General features: G+C 52.9%; 1 protein-coding gene across 4 annotated transcripts in view; it reads right to left on the bottom strand.

Annotated features, from left to right (window-relative positions):
• UXS1 (UDP-glucuronate decarboxylase 1) overlaps nucleotides 1–24155 on the bottom strand; it is a 69740-nt gene that overhangs the window by 2772 nt on the left and 42813 nt on the right. For all 4 annotated transcript variants that reach the window (XM_085015565.1, XM_021085665.2, NM_001244774.1 and 1 more), the window contains 7 exon segments: nucleotides 18072–18176; nucleotides 16123–16182; nucleotides 13871–13992; nucleotides 8085–8204; nucleotides 6440–6483; nucleotides 2457–2517; nucleotides 422–479 (listed from right to left, as the gene is read on the bottom strand). In XM_085015565.1, the coding sequence (XP_084871691.1) occupies nucleotides 422–479; nucleotides 2457–2517; nucleotides 6440–6483; nucleotides 8085–8204; nucleotides 13871–13992; nucleotides 16123–16182; nucleotides 18072–18176 (570 nt within the window).

Genomic DNA, 24155 nt, shown 5'->3' with positions numbered 1-24155 from the left:
TGCCTGGCCAGAACTGCAAGCAGAACCTAAAACTTGGTGACTGATTCTCTTGAGAAACACACAGGCCCGTGTTGCTCTCCTGCTCTCTGAAATCTCAGGCTCATCATGCTCAGCGTTTGGAACCAAACAACGGTCACCTGTGCGGATCTGTGACCATGGTTACGGCTCAAGCACTGGGAACAAAGGTACCACTTCTGTTCCACACAGACCTGCTAGCACAGCTGTGAACCAAGCCAGCCCCTTGGCCACCCCCCACCCCCCTTCATCTTTCTGTTAATTGAAGAAACACAGAAGCGGCGAGGTGAGGTGCTTCTTATCCAGTTCCACTGGTGTGTATTAATTACACACTTTCCAGGCAAGACATTCTCAGTGGAGCGGTAAGTGCGGCCGGCTCGCTCAGGAAGGCCCCTGTCCTACTTACCAACGAGGTTTTTAATTAGCTGAGCGAACTCTAGGATGGTGTGTTCCTCTGGGTTCCCCTGAGGAAGAAACAGTCTCTGGTTAGACGTGTAACCGCAATGGTGACACCCCCACCCCAAACATCCTCCACGAAGCCCCGGGCTCTGAGTCACCAGACCCCTGCCTCCTTAACAGCTCACAGGGGCGCTCTGGCCGGCAGGGGGCTACACTGCACCCGTCTTGTCCTCCAGACCACCCGTCTGGGGCTGGGTCAGGAGCATGTAAGGATGACATGCGTCCCCTGGGCAGGGTACAGGACAGCATTCAGGTGCAGCCTCTGCACACGGAGCCTGGTTCTGGAGGCCAGTCTCCTAAGACAGCCACTGCCTCCCAGCAATAGAGACGCGGGAGCCAGGATGCGAACCCCTACACAAGAGAGCTGTGCTCATGGAGGGAAAGGCGGCTCGTGGGTATAAGGCAGGCTTTCTTTTCAGGGGACTGGAGGAAAACCATTTTCTCCTTCCTCTCATCACATGTTCCAGCAGCCACTCGCCCCACCCCACCACCCCCCACAGCCCATCCCATAATAACAGATGCCACAAAGCCTGGCACCTAGTCCCCTGGTATTCTCCCCTCCCGCCTTCCTAGTCCTTCTGAAGCTGGCAGGTGAAACAGGCAGGAAGGGACTCTGGGTCTGATCGTGAGCACAGAGGGCCCACCGGCCGCGTGTGGGGAACTGGGGAGAAACATCCGTCTTTGCTGGGGCAGCTGGCAGATGCCCTCGGACATTAGGAAGATGGAGGTTCCCAGGCAGCTGGATGGAAAGGGCCCCCACCTTGAAAGGGAAAGAAGGATGTGGCCTCGAAAGCAGAGGAGTTGCCTGGGAGACTGCTGACAAGACACACACTTTAAAGGGCGTGAAGGAGAAATTCAGGTGAGGACGGCGCAGCTTCCTGGATGCAGAGGCGGGCACCCGGGACTCGCCTCATGCTGCTTTTAGTCGCCTGTTCTGTAAACGTGCACAGGAACAGTGCTAGCTGGTACCCGCAGGTCAGTCAACAGCCCTACAGGGAGTGACCTCTCGGGGGGCCTGTTCTTTGCACTGACAGGAACTCCCTCCAACCCTGGAGAAAGTGCTCAAACTCGCTGGTGACAAAGAGAAGTCCAAGAAATTCAGTGAAGTGGCTTCAAGAAATGGGCAGGCACAGCCACACCTGTGTCCTTAACCCCTTGTTGGTGGGGTGGGGCTGAGAAGCCCCTGAAACAGGCTCGGGGCTGCGCCCAGGTGGGGCGGCAGGACGGGCATCTGCTGCCACCAACGAAGGGGAACAACTTGCTTGACAGACAGGCTACACTGGACACCTCACATCCCATCCAGTGTAGACGGATGGAACAGACCCGTTCAGAAGACAGGGACCAAAAGGGGGAGTGGGCTCCAGCCCAACCTGAGCTCTTGCTGGAGAGGGGACTCGGAGGTCGCCTTGGCCGCAAGTCCTCAGGAAGCTGTCACATTGCAGCAGCATCGGGCCAGCTCTGGGTGGTCTCCATGCAGAGACAGGAAGCCAGCAGACACACAGAGAACGAAATTTTAGTTCTAAGTATTGGGAAAGCCTTGCTGCCAGCGGGGACCGGCCAGAAGCACGCCCTCCAGCGCTGGGAGCGCATAAGGCTGGCCAAGAGGTGGGGCAGGACGGCCTGCCCGTCCCTGGGACTGTAGGACTGGAGGAGGGAAGGAGCCGGCAGTCCTGACCAAGTGGGAAGCCGGCCCAACGGCCGCGTCCCCTAATTCCCTAAGCTGAGCCTCCGGAAGAAGTGACGCTTTTTCAGCGATGGAGGAGGACCACGGATCATCCCTCTAGGACACCCGCAGCTGTAGGAATTTCTAGACCCGGCCCTTCCCATGGACAAAGCGGGTTAGCGTTTGCTATGTGGCTCCCCCACGTCTCGCAGACTTTTTGCTCCTCGAGGGCTCCTGTCTGTCCTGGGGTTTTTCCCTCCAGCCACAAGCAGGTTCAGGGAGGGGTGCACAGGCCCACTGGGGTGAGGGGCAGACTCACCAGGTTGACGGGGCTGCTGACGTTGCTGTTCATGAGCGCCACCAGGCCATTCACCAGGTCGCTGGAAGAGAGGGGAGGCTGCTCAGCACCTGCAGGTGCCTCGCATCAGACATGGTACCTCCCAGAAGGAAACAGGACCCACACGGGACCTGGGCATCAAAATAAAATCCTGCACCTAAGAGGGTGAGGGGGTCGCGCAGGTGCCCACGGACCAGAGATGTGGCACTGGGTTGCTTGCTGCTTGCATCCCTTTCTCTTTCTCTCCCCCGTTCTCTGGCCCCTACCTCCCTCCCTTCCTTTTTTTATGGCTGCACCCAAGGCATGTGGAAGTCCTCAGGCCAGGGATCAAATCTAAATGCAGCAGCGGCAACACCAGATCCTTTAACCCACTGTGCAGGGCCGGGGATCAAACCTGGGCCTCCTCGGTGACCTGAGCCTCTGCAGTTGGACTCTTAAACCACTGCACCACAGTGGGAACTCCTGGGGTTTGCCTTTGGGGGCGGGGGGGAGGCAGGTGGTGGAATAGACTGAGTTCTCTGCTTTGCATTTCTGAAATCCTTTAGCAATTAAAAAATAAAAATAAAGTAGGCTCACACCCCAAAAGCTGGTGCTTACATGAGTTTCTCAAGAAAGTCCATGTTTAATGTGAACCCAGGGAGTTGGCCCATATGGAAAAGCAGGTGGTTTTTAAAACCAGATCCTGGGAGTTCCTGCCATGGCACAGCGGAAATGAATCTGACTAGGAACCATGAAGTTGCAGGTTTGATCCCTGCCCTTGCTCAGGCGGTTAAGGATGCAGAATTGCCGTGAGCTGTGGTGTAGGCTGCAGATGCGGCTTGGATCTGGTATGGCTGTGGCTGTGGCGTAGGCCAGCGTCTACAGCTCCAATACAACCCCTAGCCTGGGAACCTCCATATGCTCTGGTGTGGCCCTAAAAAGACAAAGACAAAATAAATAAAACTAGATCCCCTGCAGTGAAAGAAACCCAGTAGGTAATTTCCACACTGGCAAATCACAGATACAGCCAGACAGTCCTGAGTGTTGAAATAACACCCCTGGAGCACCAGCGCCCCCCGCCCTGAGCCCCCCAGCACCCAGATGGGACAGGCAGGGATGTCTGGGTGTTGGGGATGGTAGGTAGTGAGTGACTGGGCTGTGACAGCGAGGATAAGTAAGCACACTTCTGCTTACTGAGGTTTGGCTCTTATTTTCAGAAGCTTTAAAGGGTGGTTCTGTTAAGAAAAAGTTACTTTGTAAAATGACACCTCACTGCCACACAAGCCCTCTCCTAAGGCACCGTCACCAGTGGTGTTTCTTATGAGATTGAGGGCACTGCTCGGGGGTCCAGGTGCAGCTGAGGGCAGGTTACTTTGCTAAACCTCCATGAGAAAAACCTCCGTTTCTGCTTTCCGATTTTCTTGGTTGGGTATTTAGCAAACAAATGATTTCCTGCGTATTTTATAGGAATGTGCCTAACGTCTGCCCTGTTCTCAATGATCAGACCCAGGAGCAAGTACTGTTGTCAGATGAGTCCTCTTCCAGAAATTAGCAAAAAGTCACTTCGTCACTATGGTGGTAACTACACCCCAACATGCTCTCTGCCAGCATCCGTCTCTGCTGGCATTTGGAAAAGACATTTAAAGCTGCCATTCAGTAGCTTCTCCAATCATTTTTAATATTGAAATGGGGGGGTGTCCATGTTAAGCTGGAAGATGATGGGCTCATGCAGTTGTCCTCATGGGGGGATGCATCTTTCATGCAATAAACTGGCAACTTTTAAGGTCAAACCTGAATCTCTTCAAAGTGTCATTTTGACAAAATGACTCTTTAAGGACAGCACAGCATGCCTCCATTATTGTGGGAGGACCTGACTGTGAAAACACCACTCATGGTCATGTCACAATGTTACCTAGGGGGCACTATGGTCACCCAGAAATGGTCAGCATGTCACCCAGAAAACGGCAAAATGCCGCTCCAGGGCAATGGTGGATTTTTGAAACAGGTTATTTTAGTTCACTATCTCTAGATGTAGATACAGTGCATTTTTTAACTGAGAAGTCAAAGAGTCTCAGTTTCTGTAAAATAGTCTATTTAAAGAAGCCCAACTCTGGCAGGTTAACCATCTCAGCCATGCCTGGGGGGACTGAGTGGAAGCTGGCAAAGTCTGGTCGAGTTGAGGCGGGGGGCTCACCAACTCACATCCCACTAACAAGAGGCGAGACCAGTAGACAAACAACTTTGGGGAGAGAGGGCCCCCCACTGCATTTCTAGTGACACGACGGAGGCTGTACACTGACGTCCCAGTTGGTAATGGGGAGGTGGACTGGGCTGGCTGGGCAGTGAGGCACGGCCTGTCCTGGGCTGGAACAAGGCCCACTGCACCACTCGATACTCAAAGGACTTTAAGTATCCATATGCCGCTGGAGCAGCCCCAGAAATGGCAAAAAGACAAAAAGACAAAAAAAAAAAAAAAGGACTTTAAGTACCAGCAAAACAAGCAAGCATCTGAGGCTACTTTAAATGCATGCTGTAGCTGATGTCTTTGAGATAACAAGAAGAGTCAGAAGAACGGCTTCCATTACTGCATAGTCTTTGGACTATTCCATGAGGGGTATGGCTGAAGGAGTCTGGGGGCCTTGATGAGGATGGAGGAGAGTCGAGGTGACTGTGGGGTGGAGGCAGGTCACTACGGGATGGCCCCAGCGTACGGAGTCCCACACACGTGCTCCCCAAAGACATGAGCTGTGGGCACTTCTGCTGCTGGGCTAAGTGCTCTGAAATGAGACCCGTCCTGCTGGTTCCTGAATTTAAGAATATTTGGGCCACAAAGCGGGCCAGTTACATGACAGTCCCGGCCTTTTGCCCTCTTGGGCAAGATACTAATGGCGGGGAGGGAAAAAACACTGATCATTATGTGTATTTATTCACAGCTTCTGGACTAAATGTGAAAACTAACACTAGGTGGCTGTGTTTAATTTTTTTTTTCCCCTTTGCTTTTCAGGGCCGCACTTGCAGCATATAGAAATTCTCAGGCTAGGGGTCAAATTGGAGCTGTAGCCGTCGGTCTACGCCACAGCCACACAGGATCCGAGCTGCATCTGTGACTTACACCACAGCTCATGGCAGCGCCAGATCCTTAACCCACTGAGCCAGGCCAGGGATGGAATGCACATCCTCATGGATACTAGTCGGGTTCATTACTGCTGAGCCACAACAGGAACTACTAATTTTTCTTTTTTTAAGAACCAAACGGTGTGGCTGCCCTGGCTGAGGTGGGGCTGGGGGCTGCCTGACCTGCCATGTCACTCGCCAGCATCCTGGGGTGGCTGCAAGACGCTGAGAACAGCGTGTCTGAGTGACACATTCCAGGGTATCTGCCCTGAGAAGTGACAGGATACAGCCCCAAACATAGCCAGACCTTCCAATGGCCCAGGATGCCAGGAGCCCGGGCAGATTTCCCACCACCTGGCTCCGTGGGAGGACACCATGGCAGGTGTGGCTCAGGTAACAATTCTCCCCCTCTTTGCCTGCACTTTAGAACCAGCTGCCCCTGGAACCAGCCCATGAAAAGTTAGCTTTAGGAGGATTCCCAGGAAGACAGCACATATTCCCACGGGAGACCAGTGAACCAAGCTCATCAACACATTCTTATCTGTGCTGAGTTTCAGCATCACATGTGACAACATCAGGACACCTAACCTCTCCCCTCCCCGTCCCGAGGACAAGGTCGCCCACCCCAGGAGCCACATCTGTAGGCCTGAGGCCTGTGCTGGAGTCACCGTGTGACCCCGAGGAGACACTAGGTGGCAGCAGGAGAGCAGCCCACGGGGCTTCTCATCACAGTCTAACCTCTGATCTAACCTTCAGACACAGAGCCCAGGGCTGCCCGGTGACGGTCAGGGTTATTAACTTTCCACCCAGCCCCAGGGTCATGGTTGGGAAAATGAAGAGGGAGTGGCCCGCACAGGTGTGTGGGGTCTTACCTGACATACTGGAAGGCCCGCGTCTGCGACCCGGATCCGTACACCTGGGGGAGACGACAGTGAGGGCCTGAAACCATGGACGGGGGCCTTCGAACACAGGGGCGCCCGACCTCAGCACTGGCATCCAGATGGGACGCTGTCACACCTGCATTGTCACTGAGATGAAGGTGCAGCTTCCCCGGAAACCACCTCCAGGCTGTCCCCATGCCTGCCCCGAGCTCTCTGTTGGAAGCTCAGGGAGCAGCTGGGATGCTCTCCTGGGAGGGGCTGCAGGGAGGTGCTGCCCTCAGCTCGGTCCTGGGGATCCACGCCCCCCGCCCCCCGCCACAGTGACAACCCATGGTAAGCCACAGTTTCCACCTTTAATCAGAAGGAAGAGACTGAAGCAGAGGCTCCTGGGGGGACCCTGGACCCCACAGTCACAGAACAGAGCCCCCGGTCACCCGCTCCCTGGCTGGGGAGGAAAGAGGGCAGCTGTGGTGAGGGGATAGGCATACTGCACCCCCTTGTCTCCCCAAAAGGGGTGTCCAGACAAAGCCAAGAACAGGCTGGGCAGTGGGAGCCGGGGCTTCCCCAGGGCAAACCCACATGGCAGAGAGGGCTGCATGACCACAGCAGGGCCATCGTGGCCGAGGCTCAGAGCTGGGCTGAGAGAGGGAGCAGGTGGTGGGGAACTCGGTATCCAAGGCCCAGAGCAGGCCTGGCTCACACCCCCACCAAGCAGCGTAAACTCCCCTAAGAAGTGCACCTCGCCCTGGGGGGCGTGACAGGTGACACTTTTTGTTCTCAATCGGCAGTGGTGCAGCCAACACACCCGAAACGCAAGCACACGCAGAAGAGTGTGCAGAGCACAGACTCCAGGCACAAACACCAGCAGCCAGCGTTCAGAAACTCATCTGCCCTCTGGGCCTCCACCCCACCATCTGGAAAATGGGGGCTGTCTTGTAACCTGCACCCCCAGACCCACTGCAGCTTCAACACAGAAGACGGTAAACTCTCCTGACACAGCAGAGAGGGCGCAAGGGACACAAGGAAGGGCATGGGCGAGCAGCTGGTGGTTCCCCAGGACGTACTCACTGATGGGCAAACGCCCTACATGCCTGTCACAGCAGGAAGCTCATCGCTCTGGAGACCCACCCAATGGCGAGCATCACAGGCCACAGGTGCAATGACAGGATGGGGGAGGGAGAGGCAGGAGGGAAGTGGAGCAGGAAGCGGGTGAGGAGAAGAGTGCAGAGGCTTCCCCAAAACCAGCCAGCCAGCAGTCCCCATGAGGGCGGGCAGGAGGCCCCTGAGGAGCCGTGGGGGCAGCAGGGCCACGTGTGACCAGATATGAGGCCACCCAGCTGTGCTCACCCTCACCGCACACCCCAGCTGCTGCCCCGGACTCTGCTGGATTCCAGAAACCCCCTGGGACAAAGGGGCCCAGCAGGGGGAGGGACCTGAAATTGCCAGGACCTGAGCCAGATGCACCCACCTGGGCAACCCCAGGGCCCAGGCAGCCCTCAGTGCTGGGGGCTCTGCAGGAGCAGGTGACTCAGTCCATCCAAGGTTGAGGCTCCTGGGTGGTCCCTCCAGGTGCCCCCCCGCCCCCCACCACAAACCCCTGGGCAGGTGTCCCTGAGCCTGCCGGCTGGCCACCTACCGTGAGCGGCTCCCCCTGCAGTGCCTGCAGGATGAAGTTGCTGACCACCCGGCCATCGTTCATGTGCATCCGAGGCCCGAAGGTGTTGAAGATTCTGGCCACACGCACCTCCACACCCTCCTGCAACAGAGAAGAGGCTGAGGCGCGGCCCCACCCACAGAAACCACAGCCCTTCAAGTGCACGCGTTCCTCTGCCCATGAGATGCTGTGTTCTCTGTAAGCAAACCTGAAGCCTGCAGCATCAGAGGGGTCTGCGCCCCGGACCCACATCCTAAGGCCCCGCCATGAACATTCTGCAGAAAACCCAAGAGACGATTAGGAAGCGCGAGGGGACAGTGTTTGGTATAAATTTTTCCCCAGCAAATAAATACTTTATCTGGGACCAAGCTATGCTTCATTTTCATAAACGCTTTCCTGTAATATTTTGTATAAATTTCTCACTCCATGTTTAAATGTCTGTGAATGTATAATAGCTGATTTGAAGGAAAACAAGAGAGCACGCTGTCTCCAGAAGGTAGGGGCACAGGAGCTGCCTGGTCCTAAAGGGCTACGCTGTGCCCACATCCCCAATCCTTTCTGCTCAAAATCTCAAGGCAAGCTGCACCTGATAGAGGCCATCAGCTAAATGGCCTGGGAAGTTACAAATGAACATTCTTTACAAGATTGCAGACCTTCGCTTTCTTGCGAATGTACTTTTGATGTTTCCATTCTCATTAGAACAAACATCTATTACTTTCGTAATTGGGGAGAACAGACTCCAAACATCTAATAGGAAAAGTATGTATTTTTTAACTCCAAAGCCTTCTGCAATCTTTCTTCATTATTAATTGAAGAGACTGCTTTCTCATGAACAAGTTAAATACCTGTATCACACACTCTGCCTTAGTGGGCTTTCATAGCACTGCTTCTAATTTGTTTGATCCATTAGACAGCAGAAGGGCCTCCCCAGGAGTCCGAGGGGAAGTGGGATGGTGGGGGAGCCCTGGGTGCACCTGCCAGGCCACCCCGTGTGTCTCTCAGTCACAGGGAAATAAGAGGGGCTTCCTTCAGGGGGCTGATATACGAGTCCGCCCTGAGCACAGGCCCGGTGATGACGACTTAGTGGCTACTGGTGTCTGACTGGTCCAAACAGTTCTTTTCAGAGTTTTCCGTTGTGGCCCAGTGGGTTAAGAATCCGACAAAGTGTCTGTGAGGTGGCGGGTTCGATCCCTGGCCTTGCCACAAGCTGCAATGTAGTTCACAGCTACAGCTCAGATCAGGCATTGCTGTGGCTGTGGTGTAGGCCGGCAGCTGCAGATCCGATTTGACCCCTAGAGCTTGGGAACTTCCATATGCTGTGGATGCAACAAAAGAAAAAAGAACCAGTTCTTTTCTGACTCTACACATCAGAGCTGCAACAGGCTGGGAATCGGATGGACCCGGAGCCAAAAACTTCTGAACAGTAAATATGGCACGTGAACGGCCAGGGGCTGGAACTGCTGGCCGCCTTGCCCAGAGCAGCCTCATCCACATCCCCCGCACTGGACAAGCTACCCTGAGGTGGCTGGGAAGCCTGAATCCATTGCACGGCCGGCTCCCAGAACCTAGAATGCTGTGCTGTTGCTAGCTTGCCCCAGCCACACGAGGGCATGTGTTCACATGGGCTATGTGGATGAAGACATGAGCTAGAAGTTCAGGTCCATCCAGCAGTAAACCCACCCTTTCCTTCCAGAACCAGGGAGCACTTCAAAAAAGGGGAGGAGCAGAGATGTTGATCTCAGTAGATAACCACCCAGATGTATCCACATGCATTGAACTACGAAGATGAGGAGAGGATCAGAAGGGAAGGACTGTGGCTTTATTCCAGGAAGAGAGGAAAACCTCAGGTGTGCTTTGATCCTCCTGGCCCTCCCTCTCCCGGGACAGTCCAGGGCCAGCCTCACCCAGTGCTAGGTTCTGAGACACTGACGGAAGCACTGAGGGGACTGCTTGTTGTAACTTTCCCACCTGAGCCAGCGACCTCAGGTGACGGGCATCTCCTCCAGATGGTGGAGCCGGGACAGCCACATGCTTTCCCAGGAAGCTGGGCCCTCAAGCCCATCCACACCATCATCAGCTCCGTCCCACACACGACCTCTAATGGGATAAATCCACACCAAGGCACACTCAAGCCAGATCCCACCTTGGGCAGGGTCGTCTCCTGAGCACCTGGTGTCAGGACAGAGGCCACCCCGTGTAGCTCTGACACCTGTCCCTCAGGCTGAGTTGGGAGGCTGGATGTGTCTTCCGTGGCAGTGGCTGGGAGGGTACAATGGCCCCGTCTCAGGGCAGAGGAAGGGCCAGCATCCAACCCAAACTCCTCTCCAGGAAAAAGTCCCGGAAAAGCCTGCCAGCTCAGCAGGGTCCCCGCTCTGAGGGGCCAGGGAGCAAACGCACAGCCTCCTGCCCACACCCCATGCTGGACGCTGATGTGGGAAGGGAACCCTAGGCTCCAGTTTGTGCCTGTGGTTCTGCCCCGTGAGTCGCTCAGCTTCGTACCAAGGACCAGGGCAACTCGGGCCAGTGTGGGTCACGCCAGCATCAAACGGGCAGAAATGTAAGAGGACAAGGCTCAGAGCCCCATGGGCCGGCGTGCTCAGCACCCACAGGGACACGGCCCAGGCACCGCCCAGCACCGGGGCTCTGAACCAGTGACCAGCGGCACTAACACTCCAGCCGGGCAGGGGCCGAAGGGCTGCAGGACAAGGCAGGCAGCCTGAACTGCTCCCCACGCAGTATAGGGACCCCTCCGTCCCCAAATAACGTCCCCAGAGGAGAAATGTTACCAGTTTTCCAGGACACACTGTCTTCAGGGAGCAGGACACAGAGGCAAGGGAGGAACCCCAGGAGCCGAGGCCCCTGGGAGAAGCACAGGCACACCCCCAGAGCAAGAGGGTGACATACTCCAAAGGATGAACCCTGAAGGTCTCTTCTGGCCTCTCATGAAGCACCTCGGGTGGGGGAGAGGAACTCTGGGTCTGCAGGGAGACTGAGGCCTTGATGGGGGGCAGAGCTCATGTCCTGAGCAAGATTCTTGGTGCAGAAAGCTCCCCATTGCCCTGGGTGGTAGCCAGAGGGAGGCCACAGAGGGCTGGGGACAGAAGGATATGCCTGCCTGGCAATGGTTATCAACGGCCCTGCCAGACCCTAGCAATCAGCCTGGAGTGCCCACGATCTAGGTCATACCCAACTCACTGCATGGCCAGGAGGGAGGGGGCACCTGTCCACCAGCAGGGAGGCGGGGCGAGCAGCACCAAGAACAGGTCTCGCCAGGTGGGTCCAGGCTACAGTCTCAGCCCCTCAGGTGAACCCTGCTCCCTGGACATTTGAGTCCTTTTAGCTGCCTGCTGAATACTTCTGCTGTTAAGATATGATACCCATACTGAGTTCCTGTCGTGGTGCAGCAGAATCGAATCCAACTAGGAACCATGAGGTTGCGGGTTCGATTCCTGGCCTTGCTCAGTGGGTCGAGGATTGGGCACTGCTGTTAGCTGTGGTGTAGGTTGCAGATGCGGCTCAGATCTGGCGTTGCTGTGGCTCTGGTAGAGGCCGGCAGCTACAGCTCTGATTGGACCCCTAGCCTGGGAACCTCGCAGGTGTGGCCCTAAAAAGACAAAAGTCAAAAAAAAAATTTTTTTTATAATGCCCATACCAAGGATTTAGTTTTAAGTATGCTGATGCCAAAATATAAAGCAAAAGCGTACTCTCAAGGCCACGGACTAGGGGATTTCTGAGATTCCTCTCTTTCAGCTCCGCAGTCCATGGTTTTATGAACAGCAGCCCGTTTGCAGATCCATCCTGTGGGTGGGCAGACCCGAGGGTCAGACTCACAGGACCCTGAGCACCAGCATCAACACAAGCCTGCGTGTTGGCAACTCTACCCCATCTGAAGGCACAAGCCCAATTTACTTCCTCTCAGACAAGCTCAAAATATTCCTGAAAAATGTGATGCCTTTTGATCCAGCTGAAATCCATCCCCCAGAAGAAAACTCACAGGAGCCTCTACGTAGGAAGCCTGCCCTGAAAGGGGCCTGAGAGACTCTGCTGGGAGATTCAATTCTATTTTGAGTACATTAGGATGCTTCATTCATTACAACAAACCCAGAAGAAAAACCCATGTAGAAGGGAAAAATCTCTAAAATGATTATTCACCCCTAGATTTATGTTATTTATATTGTCAACTTTCATATATTAGGTTTGTTCAGAGTAAGGGACATCCACATACTATACGCAGTCTTTTCAATATAATGAGGATCTATACTTAAGAGGGGGTGTATCTTTATGTACAAAAAAAGGCATACTATTCCACCTGGACCATCGTTTTTTCTGGCCATTATTTTTTCATTTGTTTCCAGATAGTGTAAACTGTAACCTCCAAAGTTTTGATGCAGAAGAGCTGGAGTACCAAAAATTAGTCACTTTGCTGTCTGAACTCCAAAGACCCAGAGGGGCCCATCCCGACCCCAGACCAGGCCAAGGTTAGAGGGGCCCACCCTGACCCCAGGCCAAGGCCACAGGGGCCCACCCTGACCCCAGACCAGGCCAAGGTCAGAGAGGCATAACCATATTTGCATGGGGGGGGGGGGGGCCCTGATTTCACCCTTGGCAGCAGCTAATATAAAATCTTAGGTAAAAAAATTATTTTCACCTACACTTATCTCTGGATGAGATGGGAACAATTTCTTCCTTCCTGGAGGTCACAGTCTTGGACCCACTGCTCTCCCCAGGAGGGGGCACAGTGCTCAGGGAGGGAGGCTCAGTGCCTGGGGCTCTCCCCGGGGAGGGGGGGAGAGGGGGAGGGCACAGCACCAGGAGCACTCAGTGCTGGGCACCCAAGCAGGGCCGCCCTCCCGCAAAGCCCCTGCCAGCTAAGCAACAAGCTCACCACCATCAGGGACCCTCGGCCTGAGAAGGCTGCTCCTGGGACAGATACCTGCTTGTCTGAGTCCGAGAGCACGGCCACCAGGCCAGTCACAAGCAGTCTGTCTTGGCTCCGCTCCTGCCAGTTACTCACCCACACGTCCCTCTAAGACAGGGCATGTTCAGGAGGGCCCCAGAGCTGGTTTAGCACAGGGACGTCACTAAGCAAGGGTCAGATCCTCTGGACATCTCAGCAAGTCCGCACAGGCTTAGGCGGGCAGGGCAGGGCCCTGTGACCCACAGGTCACATCTTCAGGAGAAATGGGGGGCGGGGGGGGAGGTTGGCGGGTGGGAACCAGACCTGCAGCTGTGGGGTCTTCCCGCTGCAGCCTGGGGTGAGCAAATCCGTAACACAGAAAGGAGGCCCAGCAGAGCAAGGATCAAAGAAGCAGGAAATCAGAGCAAGAAAATACAAGTAATGATCCCCAAAGAGGCCTGTATTAAAGCCAGAGTGAATTCATTCTTAAACTCATTAGATAACAGAAAATTAAAAAAAAAAAAAAAAAAAAAAAAAAAGAGAGACAGAGAAAATTTGGAGACTTTGATAAAACAGAGGCACTTATTAATGCATGGTGGGCCACCAGGCCTAAAGCTGAGGGTCCTGGCGAGGGTGTCCCCAACCTAAGGGTTATCACCCAAGAAGCCTTTTCTAAAAACAGAGACACACGGGAAAAGCCGCTGATATCACCATTATTTCATGAAAGCGGGAAACAGGGCAACACCCCCCACAGGAGCAGAGTCAGTCTGGGCGTTTCATTCTGGTACACATCTATACATCTGGTACACAGTGTCTGGTACACACAGACACTACTGTGTCTACACCACAGGCTGCAGAGCCAGGTCCATACCTGCTTCATGTAGGCATAACACATGGTCTCAGCGACGCGTTTGCCCTCATCATAGCAGGCTCGGGGTCCTACAGGATTCACGTGGCCCCAGTAGTCCTCTGTCTGTGGGTGGACCTCAGGGTCTGTGAGCAGGGAACAGGGAGACCAGGTTTTCAGAATTTCCTTGATTCAAGTTCAAATGCCTCATCAACAGTGGATATTTACAATGAAGATGGGGGCCTGGGAAAACCCACGGTAAACACCTGAACCTGGAGACACCCATCAAAGGGGACCTTCAATGTCCCCAGCCCGTCGGGACAGGGTGTTCTCACCTCCCGTGTTAAGTGATGACAATATTTCACAGGAAAAAAAGAAGTATTAACAAAAAGCAAAGTCTCTCAATTTTAAGCCTCCCCCCTCCTGTAAATTGTTCTTAACTTTTAGACAGTTGTAGAAACTAAACATCTATGCAAAGAGACAATGGTCCGATTTCCTTTTTATGGAATATAGGATTGTAGTCAAGTGTGTGCTTATTGGAAACACCTTCAGTGTCTGGAACACGATGGCTTTCACCTATGCCATCCCCAGCAGAGTGCGAGACTCAGTGACACAACCAGGAGGCTCGGGGGCTCCGAGGACAAGCGCCCAATGCCAGCAGCCCATCTCCCTGGCAGGTGTCCACAGTTCCCGATGCCTGCTTCTCCGGTGTGTACATCAATCACACTCAAAGAGGCACCGAGGAGCAGACTAAGGGAGCCTAGTAACAAATTTTTTTTTTTTTTTTTTAAAAACACAAGTGCATTTTTGGAATCTGAATTAATAGCTGATTTAGCTAGCACAGCAAGAATTTTATGCAACTGTGCTATGAAATGTGTACATCTTTGCTAAGAGATCTGGAGAAACTCAGGAGCCACACATTACAACTTATTTCTTGTGTATCTGGTAGCTGGAGCTCTGGGCACAAGGGGATGAGAGCAGGAACACGACGGACTCTGAGTGCCTGAGCTCTGCCGGGGGCACCCAGTCCTCCGTATCTGCCATCAGGGTCACAGTTCCTTAAGAAGAGGCACTTCTCCTTTCTTCTTTTTTTTTTAAAGGGTCACACCCGCGGCATATAGAGGTTCCCAGGCTAGGGGTCAAATGGGAGCTGCAACCGCTGGCCTACACTACAGCTCACAAGAACACTGGATCCTTAACCCACTGAGCAAGGCCAGGGATCAAACCCGCGTCCTCATGGTTCCTATTCAGGCTCTCACTGCTGCTCCACGACGGGAACTCCCAGAAGGGGAACATTTTACCACAGGACCAGAGGGAAGCGCTGAGGCAAACACTCCCAAGATGGGACTTGACAGATGTGCTGATGACAGGAACTTTTTGGGGATTTCTGAGGAGGGCTGGGGAAGCTGGACACCAAAAAAGAGACCACGAAGGCAGCTAAGGACCAGGAGGAGGGTAGGACCGGCCCACTGACCTCCCGACCAGCACAGGCACAGCTTTGCCATGACAGAAGTAAACCTTGTCTGGAATCAACATTGGGGAGGCCTGCAGGTGCCCGTCAGAGCAGAGCTGTGGGGGCCTCCAAGAGCCACTCTGACGCCAGCCCGCCACTCACGGGCCCCAAAGACCCAAGCTGCTGGCAGAGTTGGGATGAAGTGGGGGCGGCGTGAAGAAGACGTTGGGGGCCTGGATGGGTGGTGCCAGTGCCTGGAGACGGTGACAAGGACACAGCCCAGAGAGTATCAGCACCACTACTTTTGGAACACATGAGGCAAAGGACCACTGGGGCCAGGGACGGACCTGCTGAGCCTTTGCAGGGTCTAGAAATGGGAAGCACAGGGCCCCACTGCCAGTCCAGGTCCGAGAGCCGTGGGGGAGCAGGGAACGCTCTGCCTTCCCAAGGTTTCCGGGCTCCACCTCCTTAAGAACCTTCCAGAAACTGTCCTCCAACAGGTGAGGCGATTGGCGAACGTCTCCCTACGGAACAGGCTCTAAAGCCGACCCCTGAGCACATGGGGGCCAGCGCTCCTGCTAAGCAGGAAGAAGTTCCCAAGGATCTAGCTTCCGGGGACCTCTGGGCCAAAGACACTTCCATGGATTAAACACTAAGTGGCAGGTGCTGGTTAGCCAAGTGACCCAACTCGTCCCCCACCCCCTGAAGGGGGAACCCGATGCTGAAGCATAAGTGCAGGCTCAGTGGTCCCTCCCTCCTTCACAGGAGACCACATGTGACCATTCGGGGGCGGGGGTGGAGGCGGAGCAATATGCCGACTCACCTCCGTACACCTCCGAGGTGGAAGCCAGGAGCAGACGCGCCCCGACGCGCTTGGCCAGCCCTGCAGAGACACCAGAGCACACGGTCAGCTTCAGAGAAGGAGGAAAACACACTCACATGCTCATCTTGTAGCCACGTGAAGTGGTTTTCTAGTAACGGTGTCTGATCTCCACGGATCTTCAGTTATCACTCCAACCTGCATCTACTTCGGAACCAAAATTAAAACAAACAGTAAGAAACACACAAATGACCCCAGGAAGCACAGTTTAGTGGGACACCTGTAACTGCAGCCTTGGCCAAAGGGAGCTCTGTGGGCTTCATTATAAGGTAGGATTTGAGGAGCTCAGAGATTCTTGCACCCACACCTACCACCCAGTAATTTCACCAGGTACCCTGGCTCCCCGGGCAGAGGCAAGGCCCCATTGTCCCCCAGGACAGTCAGCCTCCTGCCAGCTGACCCCGCGTCCCGGGCACCTCTGAACGTTCTGAGCCAGCTTCCTGTCTGAATACCTCCCCACACCCCCTTGAGGTCTGGCTTCCAGAGCGCCTTCTCCAGAGCAACCGGCCGCATCCCAGTCCCGCTCTGCAGCCTCCCTGCCCACTCGGTGCGGGATGGACCACAATGTCAATGCCTGTGGTGCTCAGGGAAGTATGGAAGGCTCCAGACGCTCGCAGGCACCCTGGCCAGGAGGAACTCACGGCCTTCACCCAACCCCCCTGCTCCCCTTGCCACACCCCCATGGCCCCATGCGCAGGTGCCTTCAGCGGCAGCGGGTGCTCTGGAGGAGGGGTTGCGTGTAGGAACATGGGGTCGGGTGGGGTGGGGGTGGGGTACACGGCAGGAAGAGAACAGCACTGATAAAGGTGTGCTTTTGGAGGTGACCCCATGACGTGCTTGAAATGGCAGCAAGGATGCAGCCTGGCATGGAACTTAGGGCCACCAGCACCACGGGACTCTATCCCTCACTCAGACCCCTCACGTCTGCCAGGCAGCTCCTGGCCAGACCCTATTACCCCACAGGGACAATGGCGGTGACAAGGGACCTGTTTTTTTTTTGGTTTTTTTTTGGTCTTTTTGCCATTTCTTGGGCTGCTCCCACAGCATATGGAAGTTCCCAGGCTAGGGGTCTAATCGGAGCTGAAGCCGCTGGCATACACCAGGGCCACAGCAACGGTGGATCCAAGCCGCGTCTGCAACCTACACCACAGCTCACGGCAACGCGTGATCGATCGTTAACCCACGGCGCAAGGGCAGGGACCAAACCCCAACCTCATGGTTCCTAGTCGGATTCGTTAACCACTGCATCACAACGGGAACTCCCTTTTTTTTTTTTTTCCCTGAATTTTTTTAAATTAAACTTTCAATGTGAGGTAAGTGTGGGCCCAAATGCAGGTGTGAGAAATAATCTAGAGACCCTGGGGCCTTCCACCCACTCTGCCCCAGTGGCAGCAATGGGCAGAGTCACAGCACAACCTGACAGCAACAGTCACAGGACAACTGTCACCACGATGCCACCTGGAGCGAGGGCGGGGGCTCCCCTGCGCTGCCATGCCGGGGGTCTTCCTGGGGCTGCACACGTGTCACCAGGAAGCAGCCACGCTCAGAATATGGGGCAGGGGGGACATGCCGGTGAAACTCCACCTTGTGCTCAGGCCACACCGACCCCCTCCTCCCAGATCAGAGCCGCCAGACCCTTCCCAGTCCCAAGGCACACACGGCCTCGGTCAGGGGGACAGGTGTCACTTGGAGGCCAGGTGGCCACTCCCGGGGTGTCACCGAGGCAGTGCAGGCCACTTCCTACAGTGACTGTACCCCCATGACAAGTTCTGATGGCAAATTAAATGACACTGAGCCCAGCCGTGGGGACGAGGGAGGGCCTGAGGACCACACTCAAACTGGATGCCTGGACTAGGACCCCTGCGCACAGCTGCGAAGCTGGGGCGACTCACCCAGCATGTTCAGCGTCCCGATGGTGTTGGTCTTGAGCGTCTTGATGGGGTTGTACATGTAGTTGGGCGGCGAGGCTGGGGAGGCCAGGTGGTAGATCTGATCCACTGCGGGCAGAGCCAAGCTGTTACTTCCAAGGAAAACACTGGCAACCAAACTCCAAAGTTGGACCGCGTAACAAAGGTGCTCGCGTCCCTCTCACTGAAATTCTAGTTCTTACCCTTCCTTCTTCTTAGAAATCATTTACATTTGCACTGGAAGCACTTAAGACAAAAACAGAATGCCTGATTATAACAAAGATGCGCTGGGCCGCTTGGGCGGCCGGCTCTCCGCTGATGAGACTCAGTCCAAATACCAAGCTGGTTGTTTTCTGAGATCTGCCCCCGATAAAGCATCCCAATCAGGGGGCAGACAGATTTTTCAAAGAGAGTTAAGCATGAATATTAAAGTAAACATTTTAAATTTACCAAACAAATCTGGCACAAAAGAGCCTCTTGCTTTGTTTTTATTTATCTTGAATACAAAAACCAGACTCGGAGGTGACAGTCGGAGGGTGCTTTTAAAGCCTCGACTCACTGGCGCAGAGGCTGCTGCGTGGATGTCACCTCCCATGACCCTCACTCCCTGGGGCCCCCTCCCTCAGAGGGTGGGGTAGTGGTGACCAGGGCACTAATGGGGAGCCAGGCCTGCAGACATGCCGTCTGTGATGTCCCCTACCAATCAAGGGTCAAGGAAAACCACCACCATCACAGGCCGGCAGGAAAGGGGTCCAAGCACACACTGGTGCCTGCAGGGACCTCTGCTCCTGCCCCACCTTCTTGCCAATCAGGACCTCGGCTCTCCTTTCAGGTAACGGCACTTCAGTGGCTACGTTTCAGAGACAACAGGCAACGCAGGCACACCTAAAAAAAGTCCCCACAATACATTCTCCAAAATGACTTTCTCAGAAAACAGCCCCCACCAAAAAAAATGCCCCAACCTCCTCACCCACAGAACATGACACCTGCCCCCTGAAAGTCCTCCGTCACCTCCGGGATGACCTCTCAGGACCCGGGGCAGCTTCCTGACACAGCCCCGCAGGTGAGAGGCGAGGGCCAGGGTGAGGCCAGGCGGTGGGCTTGGTCTCCACACCCCTCCCCAGTGATCACGGTCTTTCAAACGTGAGGGAAGGGAGCCAGATGGCTCTGTGGAGACAGCATCTTTGGGAAGGGGTCTGAGGCTGCACACCTGTCACCAGGAAGCAGCTGCGCTCAGGGACCAGGAGGGGGTGATGGAGCCCAGGAATAGCCTGGGAACACAGTTTTTCCTCCACCAGGATTGCACGCCAGGATTGCACCAGCTTCTGAGTGTTTATTTACATGGCTCCTGGTTTTGCTAAGACTATTCTAATACCCAGTATTTTGCAACAGCCTATAAGGGGAAAGAATCTGAAAAGGAATATATATATGTGTGTGTATATATACTGAATCACTGCACCATACACCTGAAACCAATACAACACTGTAAATCAACTATACTTCAATAATAAGGCTATTCCAGCAAACTCCTAATGTCATTTATTTTCTATAGTTGATTTACAATATTGTACCAATTTCTGCTGTACAGCAAAGTGACCCTGTCACATATGTATGACATACACACACACACACACACACACCATTCTTTTTCTCAGATTAACTTCCATCACAGTTCTATCCCAAGACTGGACAGAGTTCCCTGTGCTGTACAGTGGGACCTCACTGCTTATCCATTCTAAATGTCATACTTTGCAATCACTAACCCCAAATGTGATTTTTTTAAAAAAAGTCTTATTTTAAAAACAGTACTTCTGTAGCTCCATCTCTATCGAAATCTCAAAGGCATCTTTTTCTCATCCTAAAATTCATACAAGAATCTCAAGGGAGTTTGAATAGCCAAAACCATTTTGAAAAACAACAGAGCTGGAGAATTCAGTTGCTGATTTCAAAACACAGTACAAAGCTACAGTGACAAAACAGTGTGTTACTGACATAAAGACCAATAGAACAGAAATGAGAGCCCAGGAATAACCCCTCCTGCCTATGATCTCATGATCCTTGACAAGGGTGACAAACCACTCAACGGAGAAGAACAGTGTTGGGAAAACTGAATACTCACGTGCAAAAGAATGAGACTGGACTCTTCTCCTACACCCCGCACCAAAATTAATTCGAAATGGACTAAGAACCTACAAGTAAGACCTAAGGTGATGAAACCCCTAGAAGAAAACATACGGGAAAAGCTGCATGACCTTGATTTCGGCAGAGATGTCTTGGATCTGACACCAAAAGCCAAAGCAGACAAATGGGATTACATCAAACTAAACGTTTTGGCCAATATCAAAGGACATAAGCCGCAAGGTAAAAAGCAACCTATGGAATGGGAAAAATGCTTGCAAATCATACATATAATAAGCTAATATCCAGAATATATAAAGAAATCATACAAATGAACGAAAAACAAATCAAAGAAGGCAATTTAAAAAAATGGCAAAGTATCTGAATATAATGACATCCAACTAGCCAGAAGTGTACGAAAAAATGTTCAAGATCCCTCAGAGAAACTGAAATCAACACCACAACGAGGTATCGCCTCACACCCATCACAATGGCTACTATAAAAAAAAAAAAAAAAAAAACCCACAACAAAATGAGACAAAAATTGAAAACAACAAATGCTGTGGAGAAACTGGGAGCTTGGTGCTCTGATGGGGATGTCGGCTGCCGCAGCCACTATGAAAGCACTGAGACGCTACTCAAAACATTAAAAACAGAATTAACACGGGATAAGGAATTCCACTTCTTAGTGTAGAACCAGAGGAATTAAAAGCAGAGACTCCAAGGGGTTTGCACACCCGTGTTCACAGCGGCACTATTCACAACAGCCAAGAGGCGAAAGCAACCCAAGTGTCCATGATGAACCAATAAGCAGAACCTGGAAAATCCGAAAGTAGGTATTACTCAGCCTTCCATTCTTTCACAATGGAAGAAATTTTTATTAGAATGAAATAGGGGTTGAAGTTCATTTTGTTCTTCATAAATATTTCCAATTGTTTAAGTACCATTTGTTAAAACAAAACTCTCCTTTTATAACTGAAGGAACTTTATACCTTAGCAGAATTCCATTTATCAATTATGTGTGTAGATTTTACATGTATTTTCTGGACTCTCTATTAAGCTAATCCTTAGTCTTTATCGTTTTACACTGTCATCATCAATGCAGCTCTATAATATGTTTTGATATCAAAACCTGTAAATCTGGAGTTCCTGTCATGGCACAGCGGAAACAAATCCGGCTAGGAACCGTGAGGTTGAGAGTTTGATCCCTCGCCTTGCTCAGTGGATTAACGATCCGGCGTTGCCGTGAGCTGTGGTGTGGGTTGCAGATGTGGCTCAGATCTGGCGTTGCTGTGGCTCTGGCGTAGGCCAGTAGCAACAGTTCTGATTAGACCCCTAGCCTAGGAACCTCCATATGCCTCGAATGCAGCCCTAAAAAGGACCCCCCCCCAAAAAGATCTGTAAATCTTCCAAAATTTTAATTCTTTATATGATCATTTGGTTTGCTGATGAAGTTTAGTTTGCCTGTCGATTTATACAAAAATTCCTGCTGGAATTTTGATTGGGATTGCATTGAATATGTAGTTCACCTGGTAGATAATTGTTTTCTTAACAATATGGTCTTTAATTCTTGAAAATATCTCTTCATTAAAAAAAAAAAAAAAAAAGAGGAAGAAAATTCTGACACCTCCTACAACAACTGATGAAGCTTAGGGATGTTCCTCCAAGTGAAATGAGTGAATAATGCCAGGTGACTCTATGCACAGGAGGTCCCAGAGCAGTCAGATTTCACAGGCAGAAGGCAGCATGGGGGTGGCCAGGGCTGGGGGAGGGGAGTTACTGTTTAAAGGGCACAGAGTTTCAGTTCTGCTAGATGAACAAGTCCTGGAGATCTGTTACCTAGCAATACAGCTAACACTACTGTTATGTACAAGGTTAAGACCGTAAAACAACAACAAAAAAGATACTTGTGAGCAGTGAAAGAAAATGAAAAAAAGAGGATCAGTGCAAAGGGGCAAAGCAAAGCTGAGGTGGAAATGTGGGGAGGTTTCGGTTTCTGTGTTTGTCCCCCTCGCTTCATCACCCCTCCAGAGCCTGCAGAGCTCCCCGGGGAAGCTTCTGCATGAGAAGTGCCTAGACCCCTGGCATCCTGCCACAGACACCCCCGTGGGGGAGAGATGCTGGACCTTTATTACACGTGGATAGTTACGTATTTTCTCAAGCCACCTTGGAAAACTACTAGGTTAGTTTAAAAATGGACCCGTTCCAGCAGTACTGGGGGTGTTAAGGTGTCATAAGGGCCCGGGTGGGGCTGCGCCAGCCAGGCTGTGATCCTGCAGCACAAACTATTCAGCACTGTTCCCAGTCTTGAGGTGACAATGTACACAGTGAGAGGAAGGAAACTGCATCAAAGAGAGCCATGACAAAGGGCACCTTCAGAGCGTGTAGTTCAAACACAAAGGCCCGGGCACCCTCTCCTGGGACCACACACCATCCTGCTGGGGGCCTGACCGCTGGTCCCCAGCCCTTCCTCCACGTCGAGCTCCCGGGCACAGGAAGCAGTCCCCACCCCACCTTACGCTCCAGCTCCACTCAGCCCCGCTCTTGGGACAGCAGCCCCTGTGATCTACAGCTCAGGCAAATGCAGATTCCCAGGCAGAGCAGGAAATCTGCAACTGGAAAGAAGCCTGCTGCAGTGTGGGCCAGGGTAGGCGCTGCGCTGGGGGTGGGTGGGGTGGCGGGCAGACAGCTGAGGGAAGTGGGGACCACGCGCCGGGCCTCATCACCCAAAGGCTGTTCCACCTGGTTTGTCGTGTTTCGGGCCAGGTGACAGCTTAGGCCCAGGGCTCCCCCATCCAGCCCATGGGGAAGGGTTAGGCGCCCTTAAAGCTATGTATACAGATTTAAACGGCTCAGTCCTGCCTTCCAAGGAGGACGCATCCTGCCTCTGACAGTAAGGACAGCTGCTCCAATTGCTGTCCCAGAAAGGACACAGCACCCACCGCTGACTGACCTTCTGGAAGGAATCGCGGGGAGGGTGCAGGGGAAGTTTCAGCACAAGCTTAAGGAGTCAGCCAGGAGAGGGGCTAAGAAAATACCACAAAACATTAACAACAGAGCAGCAAAGCGAACCCTCCCAGCCCAGGAAAAACACCCTCAAAGCCGCCAAGGGTGGCTTCACCAAAAATGAGCATGACATTCAAAAATCCAAGCCAAGGGAGAATGGCAGCATGCCCGCACGCGGGCTGCCAGCCGCCAAGTGACCTCTGGTGACCCTGTCACATCCGCAGAGCCACGAGCCGGAATGGCAGCTGGAAAAACAGGAGCCTGAGAAATGAGCCCGAGTAAGCTCAAGTTGATGATGGAGGGGAGATAAAACAGCAGAGCAGAGGCGTGTTTTCTCTTCCCCGAATTTCCTTCGAGAGGTTCAGAGCAGCATTGCCAGCTGGGAGGAGGGTGGGCCCTGGGGCTGGGAGGTGGGCCTCCCGTGGGTTCTGAAAACACCATCCGCTCAATCCCAAATGGCCTCCCTATAGGTGTTTATGGTGAATACACGATACATAAATACAGAAGGAAAACCAAAGGAAGCTGAACAGCTCTTGAGATAACCAAAAATCACTGCTCAGAATCCATCAAGAAAAAAACAAACAGACAAACAAACAAAAAAAAACCAGACCGAAAAAATCAAGCAGCGTCTCCTACCAAAGGGGAAATCCACATAAACACAAGCAGAAGACTCACATCAACTTGTGGGGTTTTTTTTGTTTGTTTTTTTTTTTTTACAGAGTTCCCAGCATAGCCCCTGTCAAACAGGACCACTCATGGCAACACGGGACACAAGGCCTGGCCACATCCCCAAGCACCGGCATTTATGATGGAAAAAAGGGTTTAAGAAGATACAGAACATGTCAAAGTGTAAGGACCAAATTGCTCTTGGCACAAAACACTAAGAGATGTTGCCTGGACTTTGAATCAGTTAACACTGACTTAACGCAAAGAGAAGAGGAGGCT

Source organism: Sus scrofa, chromosome 3, assembly GCF_054392235.1.
Source record: "Sus scrofa isolate SSC_HxYL_T2T_F1_AM1 chromosome 3, Sscrofa_HxYL_maternal_Yorkshire_Landrace_v2.0, whole genome shotgun sequence".
Taxonomy (NCBI): domain Eukaryota; kingdom Metazoa; phylum Chordata; class Mammalia; order Artiodactyla; family Suidae; genus Sus; species Sus scrofa.
The sequence above is the reverse complement of the archived record's forward strand: the minus strand, read 5'-3'. Positions and strand labels throughout refer to the sequence as shown.